Source organism: Coprinopsis cinerea (assembly GCF_000182895.1).
Source record: "Coprinopsis cinerea okayama7#130 chromosome 7 map unlocalized cont3.7, whole genome shotgun sequence".
Classification (NCBI taxonomy): domain Eukaryota; kingdom Fungi; phylum Basidiomycota; class Agaricomycetes; order Agaricales; family Psathyrellaceae; genus Coprinopsis; species Coprinopsis cinerea.
In genome coordinates this window covers 2,268,272-2,288,304 of record NW_003307538.1, presented here as the reverse complement: position 1 = coordinate 2,288,304, position 20,033 = coordinate 2,268,272, and the positions used below count along the sequence as shown (strand labels likewise).

The 20,033-nt window shown below is 51.4% G+C and overlaps 9 protein-coding genes across 9 annotated transcripts; 3 read left to right on the top strand and 6 right to left on the bottom strand.

Moving 5' to 3' along the window:
• Positions 1-15: 15 nt before the first annotated feature.
• Positions 16-2,532, bottom strand: CC1G_05763 (GTPase activating protein; the record flags this gene model as incomplete). Its single annotated transcript, XM_001831640.2, has 12 exons — positions 16-172; positions 226-331; positions 385-525; positions 582-846; positions 899-1,035; positions 1,092-1,215; positions 1,272-1,400; positions 1,448-1,690; positions 1,741-1,882; positions 1,930-2,045; positions 2,099-2,152; positions 2,206-2,532. The coding sequence occupies 12 exons, from the start codon at positions 2,530-2,532 to the stop codon at positions 16-18; spliced, it is 1,941 nt and encodes a 646-aa protein (XP_001831692.2).
• A 2,316-nt stretch (positions 2,533-4,848) lies between these two features.
• Positions 4,849-7,726, bottom strand: CC1G_05762 (hypothetical protein; the record flags this gene model as incomplete). Its single annotated transcript, XM_001831639.2, has 12 exons — positions 4,849-4,957; positions 5,020-5,256; positions 5,308-5,562; positions 5,624-5,750; positions 5,812-6,100; positions 6,150-6,344; positions 6,396-6,797; positions 6,849-7,096; positions 7,153-7,240; positions 7,299-7,375; positions 7,444-7,524; positions 7,580-7,726. The coding sequence occupies 11 exons, from the start codon at positions 7,724-7,726 to the stop codon at positions 5,042-5,044; spliced, it is 2,124 nt and encodes a 707-aa protein (XP_001831691.2). The 3' UTR covers positions 4,849-4,957; positions 5,020-5,041.
• A 206-nt stretch (positions 7,727-7,932) lies between these two features.
• Positions 7,933-10,038, bottom strand: CC1G_05761 (hypothetical protein; the record flags this gene model as incomplete). Its single annotated transcript, XM_001831638.2, has 5 exons — positions 7,933-8,979; positions 9,028-9,095; positions 9,152-9,214; positions 9,273-9,314; positions 9,373-10,038. The coding sequence occupies 5 exons, from the start codon at positions 10,036-10,038 to the stop codon at positions 7,971-7,973; spliced, it is 1,848 nt and encodes a 615-aa protein (XP_001831690.2). The 3' UTR covers positions 7,933-7,970.
• Positions 10,039-10,330: 292 nt separating this feature from the next.
• On the top strand, positions 10,331-12,102 carry CC1G_05760 (argininosuccinate synthetase; the record flags this gene model as incomplete). The annotated part of the gene is made up of 9 exons (XM_001831637.2): positions 10,331-10,436; positions 10,494-10,573; positions 10,627-10,686; positions 10,736-10,801; positions 10,862-10,944; positions 10,998-11,107; positions 11,161-11,819; positions 11,868-11,968; positions 12,030-12,102. Exons 1-9 carry the CDS (start codon positions 10,391-10,393, stop codon positions 12,100-12,102), a joined length of 1,278 nt encoding a protein of 425 aa, XP_001831689.1. The 5' UTR covers positions 10,331-10,390.
• Positions 12,103-12,426: 324 nt separating this feature from the next.
• On the bottom strand, positions 12,427-13,117 carry CC1G_05759 (hypothetical protein; the record flags this gene model as incomplete). The annotated part of the gene is made up of 3 exons (XM_001831636.2): positions 12,427-12,755; positions 12,809-12,899; positions 12,953-13,117. The coding sequence occupies 3 exons, from the start codon at positions 13,115-13,117 to the stop codon at positions 12,427-12,429; spliced, it is 585 nt and encodes a 194-aa protein (XP_001831688.2).
• Positions 13,118-13,787: 670 nt separating this feature from the next.
• Positions 13,788-16,422, bottom strand: CC1G_05758 (histone deacetylase; the record flags this gene model as incomplete). The annotated part of the gene is made up of 11 exons (XM_001831635.2): positions 13,788-13,959; positions 14,009-14,186; positions 14,435-14,567; positions 14,626-14,937; positions 15,051-15,081; positions 15,395-15,491; positions 15,542-15,645; positions 15,695-15,762; positions 15,819-15,901; positions 15,956-16,015; positions 16,083-16,422. The coding sequence occupies 11 exons, from the start codon at positions 16,420-16,422 to the stop codon at positions 13,788-13,790; spliced, it is 1,578 nt and encodes a 525-aa protein (XP_001831687.2).
• A 308-nt stretch (positions 16,423-16,730) lies between these two features.
• On the top strand, positions 16,731-18,096 carry CC1G_05757 (hypothetical protein; the record flags this gene model as incomplete). Its single annotated transcript, XM_001831634.2, has 5 exons — positions 16,731-16,772; positions 16,830-17,019; positions 17,075-17,233; positions 17,288-17,364; positions 17,418-18,096. The coding sequence occupies exons 3-5, from the start codon at positions 17,144-17,146 to the stop codon at positions 18,094-18,096; spliced, it is 846 nt and encodes a 281-aa protein (XP_001831686.2). The 5' UTR covers positions 16,731-16,772; positions 16,830-17,019; positions 17,075-17,143.
• Positions 18,097-18,231: 135 nt separating this feature from the next.
• Positions 18,232-18,812, bottom strand: CC1G_05756 (histone H4). Its single transcript, XM_001831633.2, has 3 exons — positions 18,667-18,812; positions 18,506-18,615; positions 18,232-18,450 (listed from the first exon to the last, which is right to left on the bottom strand). Exons 1-3 carry the CDS (start codon positions 18,749-18,751, stop codon positions 18,334-18,336), a joined length of 312 nt encoding a protein of 103 aa, XP_001831685.1. The 5' UTR covers positions 18,752-18,812; the 3' UTR covers positions 18,232-18,333.
• A 202-nt stretch (positions 18,813-19,014) lies between these two features.
• CC1G_05755 (histone-like type 2) lies at positions 19,015-19,678 on the top strand. Its single transcript, XM_001831632.2, has 3 exons — positions 19,015-19,150; positions 19,204-19,353; positions 19,412-19,678. The coding sequence occupies exons 1-3, from the start codon at positions 19,055-19,057 to the stop codon at positions 19,580-19,582; spliced, it is 417 nt and encodes a 138-aa protein (XP_001831684.1). The 5' UTR covers positions 19,015-19,054; the 3' UTR covers positions 19,583-19,678.
• Positions 19,679-20,033: the final 355 nt, after the last annotated feature.

The following is a 20,033-nucleotide window of genomic DNA, read 5'->3' as shown; positions in this document are numbered from 1 at the left end:
TCAGTGACAATGCCATCAAAGGAAGGAGAGGATGCGGACTTGGTTTTGAAATGATGCATCTGCCATGGCACCGCCTTCATGCCCGGGTAGCAATTGAGCGAAGAGGGTCGGCCCAAATACAATTGCAAGGTTCTGTACGGACATCGAATTTTCTTCGGCGTGTTGTGTGATCCTGTGGAAAGAAGGAAAAATTAGCATTGAAAGCGCACGAGACCGTATACTTACCGTTGTAGGTGGCCGAGGAAGTATTTCAATGTAGAGTAGTTGGGATCAGGAAGATCGTTGACTCTTTCATGAAGTCGAATGTGGCGAAGGCGATCGTTCTCGATTTCTAGGGAAGGGCATTAACAAGGCTCAAGCGCAATGAAGAACTTGCCTACGTACTGGCAGCGTCTATGAAACCTTGATGGAGGTGGTTCGTCATGAGTGGATCCGGCAATTCACGCAGCCACATCTTTAGAACACTGGCCACAGTGTTGATATCTCCCGACCATTCAGGAGCATCCAGATCGACCGAATCCAAGTCTATTAGATGTAACGTCAGGTTCCGAAGATAAGCCAGCGAGTCATAAAAAAGGCACCTTTGTCTAAGCGCTGTTTAAGGTTTGTGACCTTGCTTGACATTCCGCTGACCCTATATATGCCTTGTGACCGGATCCCGTACTTCTCTATGGCCTGGCAACATTTGACGACCACGAGAGGCACTTCTACATTATCTCTCGCCATTTGTTCGGCGAGATCGACACCAAATGTAGGCCGACCTTTGTCTTGTAAGCCAACTATTCCATTTGGTGCATTGTTCTGAGCGGCGTAATTTGGACCTCCATACACATTCACCGGCGGAATCTATATGAAAGGCATGAATGGGGTACGAACTCCCATCGGAATATGTACGCACATAGTCTTGCGATGGTCCATCACGCTTTGGTCGTCTTGCTGCACTCATACCCCCGCGTGCATAAACATAGTTCTGCATGTAGGTCCTAAAGTCGCCCCGGTTGTCTATCGTTTCAATTGTCGCTTTGAGCCCGACGCCTGAAGGTCACACAATCATCCATGCCAGTTCCGATGACAAAAAGACCATGACGTACCCTCGTCAGCTGTAGGGACAAGAGTGGACCCGTCACTTAACACAATGCTTTCAAACAAAAACGCATAGCGTGTCAGATGATATTGCGTCCCGAGATCAACCTCGTCCGCGCATTCTTTTAAAGACTGAATCGCATACTATCAGGCCACCTGGCATCAACAATATGATAAGACCACTTTACCCGTAATATACGAGGGAGTTGGAGATTGAAGTACTCCTGTCGCATTGCTTGGGTATCTGTCACTGCTTTGCGGTATTGGTCCGAGGCCGCAGAGACTCTTCCTCTGATATCGTCTTCCTGGCGCTGAATCTGCATGATAGTTTAGAATCGGCCTTGTGATAATGAAATTCACTCACGTTTCCTGGATTTTTGCCCTTCAAGAGAAGCCCGCCTTTAGCGACTGCCTTTCCGATAGCCCGTTTACCTCCAACGCCTCCACTATGAGCCTTAACTGCGGTGTCCTTGAAGGACTCTCCCTCCTTCTGCAACAACAAGCGCTCCAGTTCTTCTGAGGAGAAGTCGAGGCGATTCTTGCACTTTTCAGTGGCAGCTTCTGACTCGTGTAGGGCACGTTCATATCTTGAGGCAAGGTCTTTCGTCTGTTGAAAACCGCGGTCAGAAATCCTGTAGCAGAGGACTGAATGCGAACCTGTTTCCGATTCTTGTCAACCTCCTTCACCAACGTTGCAAGTTCTTCGCTCATCTCGTTCAATCGCTGAGCAAATCGCAGGCGATTCTCTGCCATCATCTCGTGCACCCTCATGGTGGTCATCCAAGCAGAGACAAATGTTCTAAAGGCGGGTTAATAAGACAAGGGGACAGAGACAATATCACACACCCCGCCTTTCCATCGTTTAAGGCGTACACCTCTGCTGTCGTTCGCGCCAATTTCTGTAGCGTCTTGCCATATTCCTCTTCGATGGCAGCCCGCTTTTTGAAGAATATGGATGCCTCCTGCGGCGAGCTTGAACAACGGTAAACGAAACCAAGTTGCTTCTTAAACGCACCCTGCACGAGACAACACTTTGTTTGATTCTATCCAAGAGTAATGGAACACCGCACTATTTGGCAACATTGTTAGAGAAAGATAGCTCAATTCTCGACCACGACTTACATCCAGCTCGCACAGTTGCCTCAGTACGCTCTCGTCAAACCCCGGTTCCATCAAATTGGGTGGGTCCACGCTTTGAATCGTGGCCAGGGTATCCCGACGTTCCAGGGAGACTGAGTCATTCCACGGCGGCGAATATGGCGGTCTACCCTCAGAATCGGTGCTCGAGCGTGGTGGTAACGGAGACGTCGATGTTAAATGAGGACTGGAGGAGCTCGTTGATGCGATTGTCGGCGCCTGTCCCCCGGGCAGTCGAATTTGAAGGTGGTCGTCGCTGGGCCATGCGTGGCTGGCGTTAAATGAGTCCTCTGTGGTCGTCGCGGTGCTCATTGTGGCGACGGCGACAACGCGATATCACTCTAAGCACAATGCCTTTGGACGGCTCCTTCAAGGGCCAAGTCCGTGATGGTACACGTGAACCATTCATCACGTGTCTCTCGGCCACAGGAGCCGAGCTTGAGCGCTTAATTGCATCACGATGCCATTATCTGTGCTTGATGCTCACAGTGGCCTCTCCCTAACGGGGAAATATAATAGATATGCAATGTCGTCGATTTCCGCAGATTTAATGATTTTGACAAAGACGGAGTGTTACCGAGGCTCGGAAATGAGCTGGATCATGGTAGGCCGATTCAGACCGCACGTCGTCCAGTGCCTACTCAACCCCAAGGCTTTGACTTTGCGCTAGGGAGGTACATGTGTCGCAAGCCCCGTGGGTTGTATGGTCGATGAGGCGGATTTCAGGTCCCCTGGTTCCAGTATGCGTGAGCGGATGTGAGGTACTAATTTTGGCTATTCTGAGCCTAATACCCACATCATATGAACACAATCATTTCTGCAATCGTGACTATCCTGCCTGTGGCTCGTACTGCGGGTGCAGTTGAGCGAGCGGCATTCGATCTGCATTCAAGGTCAGTAACAGCCTTCCAGACTATCGTGCACTCACCTTTTGCCGCCTCAGATCGGTTTGGTGCTCACATTTTGTGTAGAGGCATACGGTGCTTATCATCCTACACATGATAAAAGTCTGGAATGGGATCGGAAGTAGAAAGGATGTCCGAGGGAAAATATTGCTATCCTGCCCCTTCTTATACCCAGGCACCAGGGCAATCTTTTCCTATAAATCATGAGGTGAAACAGACCACAACGCTGGCAGGTGACCATTGTGATTCCCAGCGACCCCTCAGATCTTAGAATAGGTCCAACGGGAGCCTACTCTGGGAGCCCAAAGGGCGTACAAGACATATGGGAGAAGCAGGGCTCACATTCATAAGCAGAACGCAGAAGCCAGGGTACTATATATCCTGGGAGCGAACCGTGTCTGAAGCGGCGCCCTGATGCTGTTGGTAGTGGCACTGAAACTGGAACTGGGAGCCAAGTTCTAACAGTTCACTTCTCACGCAGTCCATGAACCTACCAGGCCACAGTTCGTTTCGGGAAGGTCGCCCAGACAAATTAAAGCTCGAATTACCACCGGTTGTTACTGGCCAGGCAGAGGTTTCTAACCGCCAGGCCTATCCAAATGAAAGATCCGCATCGAGGAAACATCATTTTCAGCCTCCATGTTGATATCCGAACATTGCACAGCGGCGTCGTTCTCCGGCCAGACTTACTCCTCAGAAATGCAGTAGCGGTTCGACGAAGACACGAGGCAGATGCGTCATCCCCAGGAATGTCAGAAGCAAGTTTTATGGCGCGAGCATCGGTTCCAGTGGCAGTACCCTCCCCCAAGTCCCACCAGGCCGGAATCGACCGACCACCTCCCCCCTTACCATTATCACCGTCACTCTACGGCGGTTACTTACAGCAACACTAGCTGAACTTAAATGCTCATTTTCAACACTGGTGCGTGGCTACAGCTCTCTCAAATTACATCTCAATCGCTAGAGCCCCTCACCAGAACAGCCACTATCCTCAGTAAATTTCCACCGTCCCCCGACAGCCATCTTCTGCCTCAAGCATCCCCCACACAACAGGGCTCTAATCGCCAAAGATCTCGCCCCATCTATCGGGATACGACCATCGGGGTTGTCCAATGCCCACCGCCCAGCGACTCCTTGGCACAGAAACCACCGCCCACCGAGGACCGCCCCCTTCGAGAACCAGGCCCAACGCACTGTAGACTACTAAGGAGCCATAACCTCTGACCGAATACCCGAATACCAGGGCAAACCCAGCGCTTCAACCCACAGGCGCAGCCGCATTCACCCGCGTCAAACCCCCCGACCCCATGCTTCCAGGCCACGACCTTTCGCGACTCCTTTCATCAAGCAGATCCTCAGCAACTGCCATAGGAGACTCGAATCTCACTCCAAAGTCCACCGAGAACTTACACATCGTCGGTCAAATCGTCTCCAAGAGTGTTGCAATGCTCTGCGCTCCAGTCATACCCTCTGTGGGACTCAGGGCTCGCGTATAATTACCCTCCTTCCCAGCAGACCTAAAAGCAGTATGCGCTGATCCTTTGGAGTAGTATTCACATCATCCCGCAGCTCGCTGATCGAATCCACCGTACCAAATCGCCAACACCCATCATTCAAAGTGGAGCACCGAGCTTTGAATTCGAATCCATTATGCAAATCCGAGTCCCGCGAGCTGATACGACATCACAGTGTCACGGTAGTCAGTTCTTGAATAGTTTTCAACAATCAAGTTCGTCAGATTCGAGCAGTTGGAATACAATGATCATTCACAGAACAACTGACGTGGCCGATAAGCGCTCAAACTTTCCAAGGTTTCTGAGGCACTTCCAGCTCTATCGAATGAATTGGTCCCTCATCAGAAAAGAGAACCAAGAGAAAGAGCAAACGTACATACATCAACCAAACACCGAGCCAGTTTAGGCGTTCAGAACCGTGCACCGAGCGAAATAACGAGCCAGAGCAAGCCGAACAGTTCGCAAATGCCGAAATGCAGCTTCTTCGTCCCCGTTTATAGTCCGAGAAAGCAGTGACAAATACTCTGAAGATCCCCCTTGCGAAGACTTGGTCACGACGTCTTCAAGTCTTCTCAACAAGAGAGAAGCTTGTGAAGAAGTGAACAAGAGCTTAGCTTCTGAAGCTACTGTCAGAAACCAAATACCTTATCCGTGAAATGAAAACACACCGTGTTCGAGAAGTTCAACAGAGTCGCAGAGTACCAATGCCCACCAAGAGCTAGGCGCAAGTTCTTCATAGAAGATAGCCACCAGAGCTGCTGCCGCGTCAACAAAATCCTGGCGCGTCAGAAGCTCATGGAGCTGTGCGTATCGCACCGCGAAGACCATGCGATGGTAAAAGACCCCGTTCACCTCTGGCCTATTCCCAAGAGCCTGTATAATGGGTGCAATGGCTGAGGCGTGCTCTAGGAAAGGACCCGTTCCTGCGCGCAAACTGTCAAACCGCCATCCGGGTGGTAGCGAGATGGAAGGCGAATCCCTTACCATGTTTGACATATTCTTCCAACACATGATCTACTATTCGACCCAACCCGGTCCAATTTTCCGCAGACGTGCAATAGGAGGCGGCCAAACCATAATTTCTTTCTTGAATGAAGGTTTGAGCGGCAATCTAAATATAGGTGAACAACGATTGGGTAAAAAAGAAAAGAGACAAGCTCGGAAAACTCCACCTTGCACACGGTTCGTCGAACTGCTTCTCGTCGGAACTGCATACACGATTCGTTCACATCTTTTAGCGTCCCTACAACGTCCCCAGCACGTATCCTCTCTGCAGTCCCCGAGTTGACAGACTGTTCGTGAAGTCTAAGTGGAACATGAAGGAGCACTTCATCTCCATGGCGCTTGCCTATTTCTCCGCAGGAATACATATAGTCGATGGTGATCCGCCATAGAGCAGGGTCCGACTGGAGATACTCTGCGTACGAAAGAATATAAAAATCTCTCTGGGAAAGATCGGAACTAAAACAGTTATTGGCCACGGTTCATGGAAGAAAGGACGAGTACTCACTCTTCTTCCAGGGTGTTATCCAGTAAAGAGAGAGGCTCCATTAGATCGCTCATATGGGCGGAAAGCCACGGGTCCAGATCGAAAGCGTGCTCGAGTGCTTCACCCACTCGCGCACCAAACAAAGCCGCGTGGATGTTATCCTCGAGGCTAGTGGGATCCGGGGGAAGGTCTGCCAGAACATCAGCAGCAACGTCTCTGAGGGGAAAGAATCAGACCCATTCCCCAGGCATCAAACAGCCCACGTACGGTAGATCCTGGCGTCGGAGTCTCGGATCGACAAAGATCCCCCAAGCAACGCAAACCTCCTTCCAATCGGCACCCAAATCATCGCAAACGCGTTTCAAGGTATCCGACCGACCCTCCAGAACACCAACGATATCGCTTAGGCGGTCCCACCAGTTTTCAAACTCGTCAAACCGCTTGTCTTCAGGAACGCGGTCCAAATCCACTCGCAAAGCCTTGACTTTGTCTTTCCACCGTCTATGAGCCGTGGCAAAGTCTCGCTCGGTATTGAAGTTTTGCAGGCGTGGTTGAGACTGAATGATCGGAATCAGGATCTCGGCTATAGGCACCAGTTCTTCGGATGGGTGATTCGACAGGATGTCCAAAAAGAATGAGGAAGCCTTCGTTAGACCGCGTAAGACCGCTCTGGAAAAGGACGATTAGCCCAAGGGGAATTCAGAGGAGGAAAGAAATTACCGCGTCAGATAAGGCCAAAACGTTTCGTCTGCCCAGGGTTTGTCCAGGGCACTCAAATGGTCGCCTTCTTCGGTTGAAGGTTCGATGAAATGTGTATTCAGCCACTCCATGAGGTCGTCTCCCACTGGAGCTTGTTCGTATCCAGGTTCTGGAAGGTACAGGACCACAAAGAGTGAGAAGCAGGTGTAGAGGCTTCTGTAGTGGTCACTCGATAGTTGAAGAGCACCCTCCGGCCTTGTGATTGGTTGCTGGACGGACAAGAATCAGTATGTGCTGACGTATGGGGTAGCGCAAGACTGAATACCGAAGCATGAACCCAACATTCTCGAATGAACGTGACATAGTCAATCGCAAGTTTTCGAAGGACTGACAAAGTTTCGTCGCTCTGTAGCCTTGTGAATGTCAAAGTTGTATCACATCTCTGGCAAATTCGCAAAGCAGACCACGTACCACTCGGGTGAGCGTCCTTTGGCATTGTTGATGAATTTACGGAAGGCGGAGAATATGACAAGGGTGTCTGTGATGAACTGGGGGAAGGAGAGACGGACAAGGGGCTTGAGTATTGTAGCTGTTTAGAGAAACTGTGTCCTCTCACCAGGCGGCGCTCTGACGAAGGCGGTTTATCCACATTGGCAAAATAGATAGGCTGTTCTTCCGAGGATCTGGGGGAGGGTTCCTGTCAAGATTACAGGTTAACATCTGTGGACACAAAAGACTCGTATTTCACATACATTCTTTGCCGGCGCGACGAACAAAGCCAATGAATTGTTCAATGGCGACTGCGCGACTGACACGGTTTGTCCTTGAGTAAGGAGCGCGTCGAACTCTCCACTCCCCACAAGAGCAGGCACAACATCTATGTGCTCTGCGCGGAACATCGTTCAGTTCTGTCCGATTTTGTGTTCGTGAGATTAATGGCCAAAGGACGACGACACCGGCGACGACACGGTCAAAGTGAACAGAACTGGCATGCGTTCATCGCGATCTGTTTGCCGCGCTACTTATTGACTCCGAACTTTTCTCACACACTAGAACGCGATGCGCGCACCGGGAGACTGAAGATGGGTGAGACTGCACTGCGAGAATAGTAGACTCCTATATTACATCCTATAAAATACAATCCTAATCAATGTCCATGTCATCAACTTCCCCATCTGAATCGTCAGGATAGTCATCCGAATCGGTAGTGTAGTATTCGTCAAGTTCAGTGGCAGGAACAAGCTTCCGCACCTCCACAGAACCACCATGTCTCCGCGTAATCCGCCATCGCTCCGGGCGATTCTGAATGTCAAAAAGAACACTATGCATGTACCTCTCTCCATCAACATCTTCTTCGTCCAACGTGATGTTCCAACCAAGATGCACGTGGTAAACGGTTTCGCCATCCACTCCCTCGTCCAAGTTGGTTGTTGCAGCGTAGAGATCGTCAATGGAGTGTAATGGGACGACGATTCCACGAGAATGTGAATATCGCATGTTAAAGTTTTGGATCATCTCCCATGAACACCCTCGTCGAAGTAAAGCTAGCACACTTTCTCTGGCATCATAGTCCATGCCAGTGAAGTCGTAGTCCGTAGGGTCAATCGGAATCCAGGCAGGTTCCCAGCGCGGAGCGACAAAGGTACTTGGATGGGGCAACTGTTCTTCCGAACTGGTGTCGTAGTCGGCGTAACGACCAGAGCCTTCTTCTTCCTCCTCCTCGTCGCTTTCGCTTGACCATGCCCATCGAGCGGCCGTCCGTTCCTGAAGGGAAAACATCCAACTGTGAACGTCTTGGTCGAACTCATCGTCCGAAAAAGCGCCAACTTCTTCGTCTTCATCATCTTCATCGGACTCTGGATCGCTGTTGGGAAAGATGCCCTTCCAGGGGTCGTCTTCCGAAGGATCCGGGTCTTCTGAGGAGGGACCTTCACCCGAATCCCGTTCTTTCAGGAGGGCAGACACCACCGCCTTGACCATGAAGATCGGGGACGGTCGATGCCGGACTGGCGTCCTGCAGCATGGACAGGTTTTCTCGCGATGGAGAATGGAATCGGTGTGGTCGTCGTCGTCGTCATCCACAGCTCCAGGTGAGGTCTTGAACCATTCCTGCAAGCAACCAAGACATAGGACGTGTCCGCAAGGCGAGAGACTGGGAGAGAGTCAGGTCTACATTCGATAAATCGACGAGAGAACGCACGCAAATGGGCGAAGAGGTAACTCCATGCAAATTTGACACTGGACCGACGCTTCGACTGTAGAGACAACCTTTTCCGGGGGACGCGGTAAATATCGTACCGCCAACCCACGACCATTAGGCTTACCCTTTCGCTTTTGGCACAACGCTCCTTGAGGGTTGTCACCTCGACTTCCTTATCTTTAAGCGCCTGACCAATGCGGTTAGAATCAGCACGCAGTGTCCACGCTAAACTTTAAGCAAGTCACCTGTGCACTCGCAGACAGTTGTCCCTTGAGTTCTTCGATTCTCTAGAGTTCTAGACCATCAGCTAACACGTTCCTTGTGTTGAAAGACGAAATGAGTGACCTTGGTTTGCTTTCGTGTAGTCTTGTGCATATCCTGCACCGCCTTCCGAAGGAGCTCAACTTCGCGCTGCATGCCCTCCCATCCATACGAAAGACCACCGTCATTTACCACGTTCACCACAGGCGGCGGTTGCCTTGCGAACGAAGAGTATATCATCTCTGAGACTGGCTTCCCGGCATCGATGGGTGGTAGAGAGCGAGCGGATTGTGTATATCGATGGTGAGATTGCCGAGAATCAACAGGCAGCGACATCCGGACGTGCTCTTTCTTTGTTGTACGATTTGAAGAAAGTGAAGTCATTGATTCGGGGCGAGGAACATCACGGGGCGTGGCGTGTCGAGCTAAACTGGACCCGCTGGTGGCTTGTGCTTGAGGTGGGTATGCTGCGGGTAGTGAGGCCCTCTTTATGGGTGACCGGCCATCGACGTGTGGCACCACCACAATGGGCAACAGGGAGCTGCTCTTGTCTCTGTCGTCATGAGCGCTCCTCTGAACCCGCGTGCTGGTTTCTGAGACGGAACCACCACCGCTGAGGGGTACAATGTCCTGTCTAGCAGCTACAGGCTTTGCACAGCGCTCGATATATGATCTTTGGGAATGAGGATGTTTGTGGGTCTCCTTTCCATGGACCCGGGCGACGCCATCGCATTGGGAGGTCGTCGACATGGAAGTCAAACAGTCTCGACAGTAAACGTGTTTCTGGAAGGTAATAGCGGTTAATAAACAATACAGAGGGTCAGAGCTACACTTGAACCTACATTTGCCACTTTTATGTTCAGAGATGGTATAGCTACACAATGCTTAGCGGATGGTGCAAAGGAGAAGGGGACAAAGGCTCCATCGCACCCAATCGAGAGGGACCTGCCTAAACTGGAAGCGGGACCATTTACGGGCACGTGCCTAGGACTCGGCCGACACCGCGAAGAATATAACATCTCCTTGGCTTAAATTCGAGTCAATTCCCCCTTCGAGACCTTCTCAAACAAATCCCACCACAATCCTAAAATCCTCCTCCAAAATGACTGACAAGGGACGCGTTTTGCTCGCTTATTCCGGTGGATTGGGTATGTTTTTTCAAGATTTGATATGTCTTTTTCGTGATCGCTAACGACATGATCAAGACACTTCTTGCATCCTCGCATGGCTCATCGAACAGGGCTATGAGGTCTATGCCTTCATGGCCGATGTTGGCCAGGAAGAGGTCCGCACCTTTTATCATTGTCAAAAACCTTGATCTCATCGATCATGGAATAGGACTTTGAAGCTGCCCGAGACAAGGCCCTCAAGGTCGGCGCTAAAAAATTCTTCTTGAAGGTAACTCGCCTCCTCACCATCCATAGACTATTACTGACATATTGTATAGGATCTCAAGCGTGAATTTGTCACTGAATTGATCTACCCTGCCGTCCAAGCCAATGCTATCTACGAGGTAAAACATCTGCCGTTATCATCTCCTTTAGATAACAGTCACTCATTGCCTCTCGGTTAGAATGTCTACCTTTTGGGCACTTCCCTGGCTCGCCCAGTTATCGCCCGTGGCATGATCGAGGTCGCCGACCAAGAAGGCTGCGAGTACGTCCAAACTCTCTACTCTTACCCGATAAAACTTTTGAGCTTCGCACCAGCTTCGTGTCCCATGGTTGCACTGGCAAGGGCAACGACCAAGTCCGATTCGAGCTCGCCTTCTACGGCCTCAAGCCTGATATCAAGGTCATCGCTCCCTGGCGACTCCCCGGTGCGTTCCTTCCCTTCACCAGTCCCACCCGTCCCAATCAAAATCCCTCCTAGAATTCTACAACCGCTTCGCCGGCCGACAAGCTCTCCTCGCCTACGCCGCCGAGAAGAACATCCCCGTCGTCCAAACCGCAGCCAAGCCCTGGTCCACCGACGAAAACCTCTTCCACATCTCCTACGAAGCCGGTATCCTCGAAGACCCCAACATCACTCCCCCCACCGACATGTGGAAGCTCACCACCGACCCCGAAAACGCTCCAGAGACCCCCGAACGCATCACCATCGAGTTCAAGCAAGGTCTCCCCGCCCGCGTCGTCGTCCTGGCGGAACAGAAGGAATACACCGACGCCGTCGAGATCTTCCTCGCATTGAACGCCCTCGGCAGGAAGCATGGTATCGGACGAATTGACATCGTCGAGAACCGATTCATTGGTGTCAAGTCCCGTGGATGCTACGAGTCCCCTGGCGCCACCATCTTGCGTGTTGCCCACATCGACTTGGAAGGTTTGACCCTCGACAGGAACGTTCGTGCCCTCCGAGACCAGTTCACCACCGTCGCCCTCAGCCGAATCCTTTACAACGGCCACTTCTTCACCCCCGAACGCGAGTTCATCACCAGCTCCATCCCTACCAGCCAGAGAACCGTCAACGGTCTCGTCCGCCTCAAGCTCTACAAGGGCAATGTCATCGTCGAGGGCCGTGAGAGTGACGAGGTTCGTCAAATCCATCCAAACTGACCTACCACTAACAACTTTCTCCAGGGCTTGTACGATTCGCAGCAATCCTCCATGGACGAGCTCGGAGGCTTCGAGCCCACCGACACCACCGGCTTCATCGAGATTGAATCTATTCGCATTAAGAAGTGCGTTCTCTAACACACATCGATGATTATACAATAACTAATCGCTGTCGGTTTTTGATAGATGGGCACAAGCCAACATCCGCAAGGGACAGGGCGGTGTTCTGCCCCAGGATGTGTACGGTAGCCGGGCGTAGACACGTCGGGGGTGGTTGAAAGAGGCAGCCTGTATAATCGCGAATAGTTCGCCATGTATAGTGTACGTCCGCGAATATAAAACAACAGGGTTCCGTGACGCATGGATGTTGTTGGAGGCGCCAAATCGCGACTTGCGAAGTATCCGAGGACACCGTTGTTTGAGTTTGCCGTGGAAAAGGGTCTTCAGGGCGTCCAACAAAACTGTGCTGGCGGGCATCCGTGGACCTGACCAGGCCGGAATGGAGGTTGGGGGATGTCGAAGGTCACAAAGACCTTGGTGGAGAAGAATTCGAGTCATGTAACACAAGGGGATGGTCGGGTTACTACGTGAGCAACTCTTCTTGGTCGATATTGACTTCGACCACGTCCTTGAAGAGGTCGGGTGTGATGACGCCTTGGCGATTGCCCGGGGAGAGCACGTTCCCTGCACGAGACTTGTAGAAATCCACGCCGGCCCTCATTGCTTTTTCAACGTCCAAGTTGATATAGATGAATGAGGTGTTTACCGGATTCCGATCTGGGCCCCCAGAGTTGGTCAATTTGAGCATGCCCGCGAAGAATACACCGATGCTACCTGTTTTCTCCTCGATCGTTTGCCGCGGAGAGAGAACGATGAGACCTTTCCTGGTGACCGGGCGAATGCCGTTGGTCCCTGTTAAGCGAGGAATCAGCACTCCAGCTGGAATACAATGAGGTGACACGTACTCAGGTGGTCCCATTCCGAGGAGGGTGCCTTGTAGATAGCATGCCGCAGGTAGACTGGATCCAGGATTCGGGTAATAGCATCGTCCTTATTCTATTTCCTAGAATTAGAAATAAACCGAGTGCGAAGCGGACGCGACGCTATACCTTCTTCAACTTCTGGGCAGTCTTCCGTATCCACCATAGCTTTTGACGCTCGAGAGCCGCATGTACTTCAGGCTCCAGGGTAAAATAGAACCGCTCCGGACCACCCTGCTCCACCAACTCCTTGAATTGCTGAAAGTCACGGTTGGGCCATCTGCAGTGATTCATCTGACAGAGTGGGGTCAGACTCGAAGCCCGACGAAAACAGAAACAAACGGACCACGTCGTGAACTCGCATGTAACCGTCGGGTCGGATAAGTAGCTGTTTCTCTTTTGCTTTGAAGTGAAGCAAGGTGTCAACTTGTCTTGCCAAGATCTTGGTGTCGACTTTAGACGAGTCGAAACCCCGTAGAGAGTAGCCCTTTAACCAAGGGCGTGAAGAATAGGGTCGAGAAGAAGGAAAAGTTGGACGTTCGAAGAGGGCCAAGGCTGGAGTTCGTGCCAAAGTTCGATGGACTGAGAACATAGGCGGCCTGGGGAGGGACACGACAGGGTGTTGCTGCCTCCTGTACTTGGTCCCTGAGCGCAGCTTTAAGGAAGCAGCTCCTCAGACCTATTCCAAACCAAATTCAGCGCTCTGAACAGACAAAATAGGACAGGTTTCCTACATTTCACGGTCTTTGTTGGTGGACTGGGTTCAAGCAATTCGCCACCTCGCGCGGCTGTTGGCGGAACGCCAAATATTTCACGAGCACGTGATCCATTGAAGACATCAAGGTTAGGGTTACCCCACTGCAACTACACACAAAAACCCATTCAATTAATTATTTAACCAGTAAAGTACCGAACCAAAAGAGAAGGAATATCTGCTACTGTGTAGATTATGCTAGAAATGGTTTTAAACGCGACGCTTCTTGGGGGCCCTAGTATCAGAAGCCTGGGATCCAGTAGGCGAGGGTCGTCGACTTGAGGCTTGAGATTGACTCTGTCGGGTTTCCACCTCACCAAATGTCTGCCTCATCTCTTGCAGCCATTTTCCGCCTTCCGCACCATCGAATAGCCATATGTGACTGTAGAGTGCATAAGGATCTTGGTTCGGCCACACAAAGAACCACTCACCTCCCGCCCACTCGTTCCGGCATCTTCAATATCCTTGAATCGGTAGAAAGCCTCCGCTTGAACGAGCCACGAGAGCGCTTGAGCTGAGGACGTCCTTCGTTTGCTTCCTGTGCCACGGGCGGAGGCAGATCCCAGCCCAGTTCGTCGGCCAGATAAACGATTATTTCATCCGCATTGCCTAGTAAGACGATCTGGATAGCCTATCACTATGGCGGTCCCCATAATAATGACGAAGAAGACCTACGTCTGGGTTGATGTGTCGAATCGGTGTCTTGTTAATTAATATCTGTCGTTGAGGAGCAAGGTTAATGGCTATTCCTGAAGTCGAGGTATATGACTAACTTGCGGCACTGAATGTGGTAAGTGTGCTACGAGAGGGAAGGTCAGACTTGGCATCTAAGCACTCAATGCCACAAGGCGACGCACATAAAATATCAGCCACGGGTGCCACCTTCAGCGAGGTCCCAATCACCAACAGCAGATCTACTTTATCCCGATCCTCTGCGAGGGCACGATCGAAACTATCATTGAGCTTCTCGCCGAAGAAGGTTATGTCGGGCTATGAAGTCGGTTAGCAAGAACCCTAAAGTTACCGCACAGATCATGATCCTACGAACCTTCATTAGACCCGGTGGGTATTGTGGGGGTGGGGGTCGATCGTCATCCGAATCACTCTCTTCCCATTCCTTCTTCCCCTTTTTCGGTTTCTTCTTCTTTGGAGGTGGTGGAGGGCAAGGTGGCTGTTGTTCAGGTGCGTTGCATACCGGACAAAGTGGGACCTGTTGCGACATGATCTCCTTCTCGATGTCCTTCCCAGGGACTTGACGTTTGCACATAAGACAGCTTGCGGTAGCAAACGACCCGTGGCACTGAAGTACGCGTTCGACGCCGACAAGGGTTTCTAGAGTGTCGATATTCTGGGTGTAATTCTGGACACGTTGTCGGTGAACAGTTCAGCGAATATGCATCAAACCCTACCCTTAATAGCTTTGAAGAGACAAGCAGGTAAGAGTGGCATCCGAAAAAAGATTGGAAAACCTACTTTACCGTGGTCTTCCACCGCTTTGATAAATCTGTGGCACGGGGAAGGGACGAAGTTTGATGGATAGATCTCCCTTTGCGCGAATTAGCAACAGGACCCACGGGAAGGTGGGGTACTATTACCTTGCAAAAGAACTTCACGCTAACGTTAGAAGTTTCTCGAGAAGGAACTGGTACCAGCAGGGCTCACTAGAATACTGATATATGTCCGGAAAAAAGCGAGATGAGAAAAGGGGCAGCACAGTCTCCATGAATAACGCACCCGCGGGGTTCTCCTTGAAATAATCAATGTCGAACCTGTTGTGATTTAGTCCACCAAAGGTGTCAATTCCGGGGATGGCTTACATTTGCTGAGGGTCATCCATATCGTATTCGCCGCGCTCCTTCAGCGTGGCGTACAAACCATCTCTAGACCGGAAATCTGGGATTCCGCAGGAAACGCCTAAAAAGCCATTAGTTCACATTGGAGATAGTTCAATTAGCACCACGCACTGATTCCTGCACCGGTGAGGATAAGTATTCGTTCAGAATTTCGGATTAACTGGACTGCATCAGCAATAGAATTGTACTGCTGTAACTTCTCGCGTTTCCGCAAACTGAGAGCTGTGGTCAGGGCGGGAAACCACAGGGAAGAGAAGGACGTACTGGAATGACATCGCGACTTGCAAAGTGTACAGCAGCGTTTGTGCGGATTTGTTCAGTATCTCCGGCAGCTGGTTAACTTGTCAGTCACGACTGAGGGCGGGTTGGCTCAAGGCGTCGAACACACCAAGTCGAACCCAAATGCATTTAGAAGTCTAGTGATGGGAATAGCGCGTTTGATCACATATTCCGCTACGAACGAGCTTGCCCCTAGAGAAGAATAGAATTAAGCAAGGCGGGTTTGGCTCGACCAGATCCACGTACCCCGCTCCTTCAAGTGGTGCAGAATCTGTCTGATTTCTTGCCGGGTCCACGAGTCCTCCGCTGCAACAGTTGAAAGCAGGTGCCAAAGTCAGTTTTGGTTCACCCCGAGCTTTCCAGCGGGACAAACCTTTATCGAAGGGGTCAAAGATGGACCAAATGTCAACCTCGCCATTCCGCGTCACGATATCGACATATGGCTCTTCAGGTACTTCTTCCTGGCTCTCCTGTGGGGGCTCGTCGTCGGCAACTGGATCGACAACGCCATCCTCGTTGGCAGAATCGCCGTCGTCCGCGCTCTGTAGGCAACTCAAGAGTTCTTGAGCTACCTCTGGGGTGAGGTCGACATCGTCGGAGGCATCCAGCAGCGCCTGTATCTGGAGACCAAGCAGCTCCTGCTTGGAAATATTAAATGTGGTGGTCTCCTCCTGTTCAGCAACCGTCGCTGGTGGGGTTGGTTTGGAGGACATTCCGCCAACGACAACCGTGGAATCTGAACCGGATTTCTTCAGACTATTTACGCGTTCGAGACCCACCAGGTGAGAATCCCGTCCAACGGCGAGCGACTCTTGTCAAGAAATGAGATTGTTTCTGGGTTTCTAGAAGGAGAAAAATCAGAAACCTTAGAAGGAGGGCGGGGCAGGTGGACAAACCAATGGCGATGGAGGGAGAGATCAAAGTTCAGCCAAACATGGGCAAAGGCAAAACGTCCGGCTGTCCCTTTTGCTTCAGCGCCATCATGATCCTACCCGCCCCGTCTCTCCCATTCCGACTCGAGCTCTCCCATAATGAGCTCAAGGCCCTGATATATTATTTATAGGTAACTAGTACCATACAAATCATGACCAACTCACCCCTTATCTTCGCTGTTTTCTAGGTCTTCAGGATATTTGTGTTGCACTTGGCAGCTACGGCATAGGCACCCACAGCTGCCCTACGTCGTCCACTGGAATTTAAAGCTGGTCTCAACAATCAACGTGGCTTGTTTCCAACTCTCATCATTACAGGAGGCCAATACTGGCTTAGTTGCAGAACAGCCCACCCGACAGATACGGCTCAACTCCCAGGTCTGTCCCCCCGGCCTGTTTCTGTAACTTCGGTAATTAAACGCCTCCATTTCAGCGCTAGAGGCTGCCGACCCGTTCGCGTATCAGTTCGCTATATAAGTGTTCGGTCACCGACGCTGCCACAATGACAAGACAGAACGACATTCCTTCCAGCGTTCCCTCTTTAAAGATGACGTCTTTCGACACATATAATGCCAAAACCACGAGTATCTCGGTACGTGCCGCCTCTGCCAGTAACTCGTTGCATTAGACTTACTGTGACCAACAGTATCCTTGGCCCGCAGGCGTCACCGGTGTCGAGCGCATCGCGCTCTCTGCACATGGAGACCTCCAACGTGTCCTGAGGTACGTCACTCATTACCATCTTTCCTCGTCTGATTACTGACGCAAGGTTACAGCGCCTTCTTCTCGCGCCCCATCGTAATTGCCCTCGTCTACTCGCACACCCTCCACCAAACTTCCCCCAATTCGTCTCCCGAGCCTCTCACACTGCCAAACCCCCAAGTAATTGCTTCCGCTTCAGCGACGTCCCCAATCACCCAGACGCGTCAGGTCCACCTCCAATGCGGCGGCAAGATAGCCTGCACAGCGACCTCCATCGTCCGCATCACTTCGCCTGATATCGCGCACCTCTTCTTGGAAGAAAAGTACGCTATCGGGCAGATGTTCAGGCGTCTAGAGAAGGTGCCGGCATTCGAGCTGCTCTCCGTTGGTATCGGACCTGTGAAGAGCAGTGATAAGGAACATGCGCATCTTGCACCACGCTCTTCAACTCAGGAGCGCAACCAGCTCTGGAGGAAGTACAAGCTCGTGATACCGGATTTCGAGTGCGAGATTCTGGAGGTGTTCCCCTGTAGGGCCATGTTCACCGATAGTGAAGCGTGGCTCAAGGGTGAGCCTATGCAAGATCCACCAGCGGCAATCAAGGATGGAGAGATTAGCTTTACAATTCGGCTGTCGAGGCTGCAGCATGGCTTTCTACTCATCTTTGTTCTAACTGCTCTTTTCGTTGCAGGAATTGAAGGCATGTTGTTGTACCTCGGCAGGCCTGTGAACTGTAGACGAGCGTTAGCGTAGATGCGAACCACCTATTCGATTACAATACTGAATCTAGATGATTCCTTTCACCGTCGCATTGGCTGGAAGCCACTCCACCATGATCTAAGGTCTCTTTCAATGTTCCCCGTTGTTCGAACAAGTTCACGCGTGGATGGACCCCGGAAGATTCAGGGAGAAAAAGAAAAAATGCAATACTAAAAATACAGTACTAGTACAATGTGATGACAGCAAATAATGATACAAGTGACAAGGAATCTATGCGCCGAAACCGTAGAGGGTTCGCCCTGATCGCTTGAGGGCGTAGACGACGTCGAGTGCTGTCACAGTCTTGCGCTTGGCGTGCTCCGTGTATGTCACAGAGTCGCGGATGACCTGAAGAAGAAAGGTAAGAACGAAGCCGTGAAGGTGGCATGAGGAAATCACGTACGTTTTCAAGGAAGATCTTGAGGACACCACGGGTCTCTTCGTAGATGAGACCAGAGATACGCTTGACACCACCTCGGCGGGCAAGACGACGAATAGCGGGCTTGGTGATACCTGAACAAAATGTCAGTCGAAGCTAGTCTCTAGGACACGCTATATACACACCCTGAATGTTGTCACGAAGGATCTTGCGGTGACGCTTAGCACCACCCTTTCCGAGACCCTTGCCACCCTTTCCTCGGCCGGACATGTTGTGTGATTAAAAGTTGGTGGTGGTGGTGGTGAAAAAGAAGAAAGGTTGCGGTGGCTGGTGGCGGTAGACGGTAAAGTCGGATGAGGGGCTTCGACAAACAAGGCACCCCGTTATATACAGGCGCGCTGTGGCTGTGTTGCATTTCCGTTTGTTGATCGACGCGGGCTTCGTTTGGGTGAGGCGCGTGATCACGTGGGGTACGCGCCCGCGTCGTATATATAAGCGCGGCGGTTTGGAGCGGCTGATCCCCCAACTCTTTCGCCTTCACCACCACCACCGCACACACTTTATTCATTCGCAATGGCCCGCACCAAGCAAACTGCCCGCAAGTCCACCGGTGGCAAGGCCCCGCGTAAGCAACTCGCTGCCAAGTCCTCTGCACGAAAGACCGCTGCTGTATGTTATGTTCTTGTTTCTTCCTCTAGCTTCGACTAACATTCCTTTCTCAGGCCGCGGCTGGTGGTGTCAAGAAGCCTCATCGTTTCAGGCCCGGAACCGTCGCCCTCCGTGAAATCAGGCGTTACCAAAAGTCCACTGAGCTCCTCATCCGCAAACTCCCCTTCCAACGACTCGTCCGTGAAATAGCCCAGGACTTCAAGGTGCATATTTATGACTCGATCTGACTTGCATCCCATTTGCTGACTCCGCTCTCCACAGACTGACCTCCGTTTCCAATCCTCTGCCGTCATGGCCCTTCAGGAAGCCGCCGAGGCATACCTCGTCTCCCTCTTTGAGGACACCAACTTGGCTGCCATCCACGCTAAGCGTGTGACCATCCAACCCAAGGATCTCGCTCTCGCCAGGCGGTTACGCGGCGAGCGATCATAGACTCCCTGTTTTTCCTTTCTGCTTTTCTCTTGGCATATCTATTGTAACATGTATTATAGTGTACCAGCATTATCCTTATTCATTCCTGCATTTCTCATTCGGTGCCCGATTCAACTTTAGCTGCATGAGTGAATTTCTAGCGTGGGTTGTGTTCATCCCTCAGGTGCGTCACCCAGTTTTCATTCAGAAGGCGTTTGGTAGTCGCCATGGGAGCGAAATTGTTCCAATGCAGCTTCATGAATCATTGTCTTCCGTTCCTGTTACTGACCCATTCCCTCCGGACAAGCTTTTCACAGAATATCGGAGTTGTCGCATGCCAAAACCCCATGTCGAACAGGAGTCTCGAGAGCAGATTCAGATGGCAGTCAAAGGTGCAGAAGGCGACTGCCAGGACACGCGGGGAGACGCGCTCTATGCTTCGCCCCTATCATTGTTGCCAGTCGCGATTCGA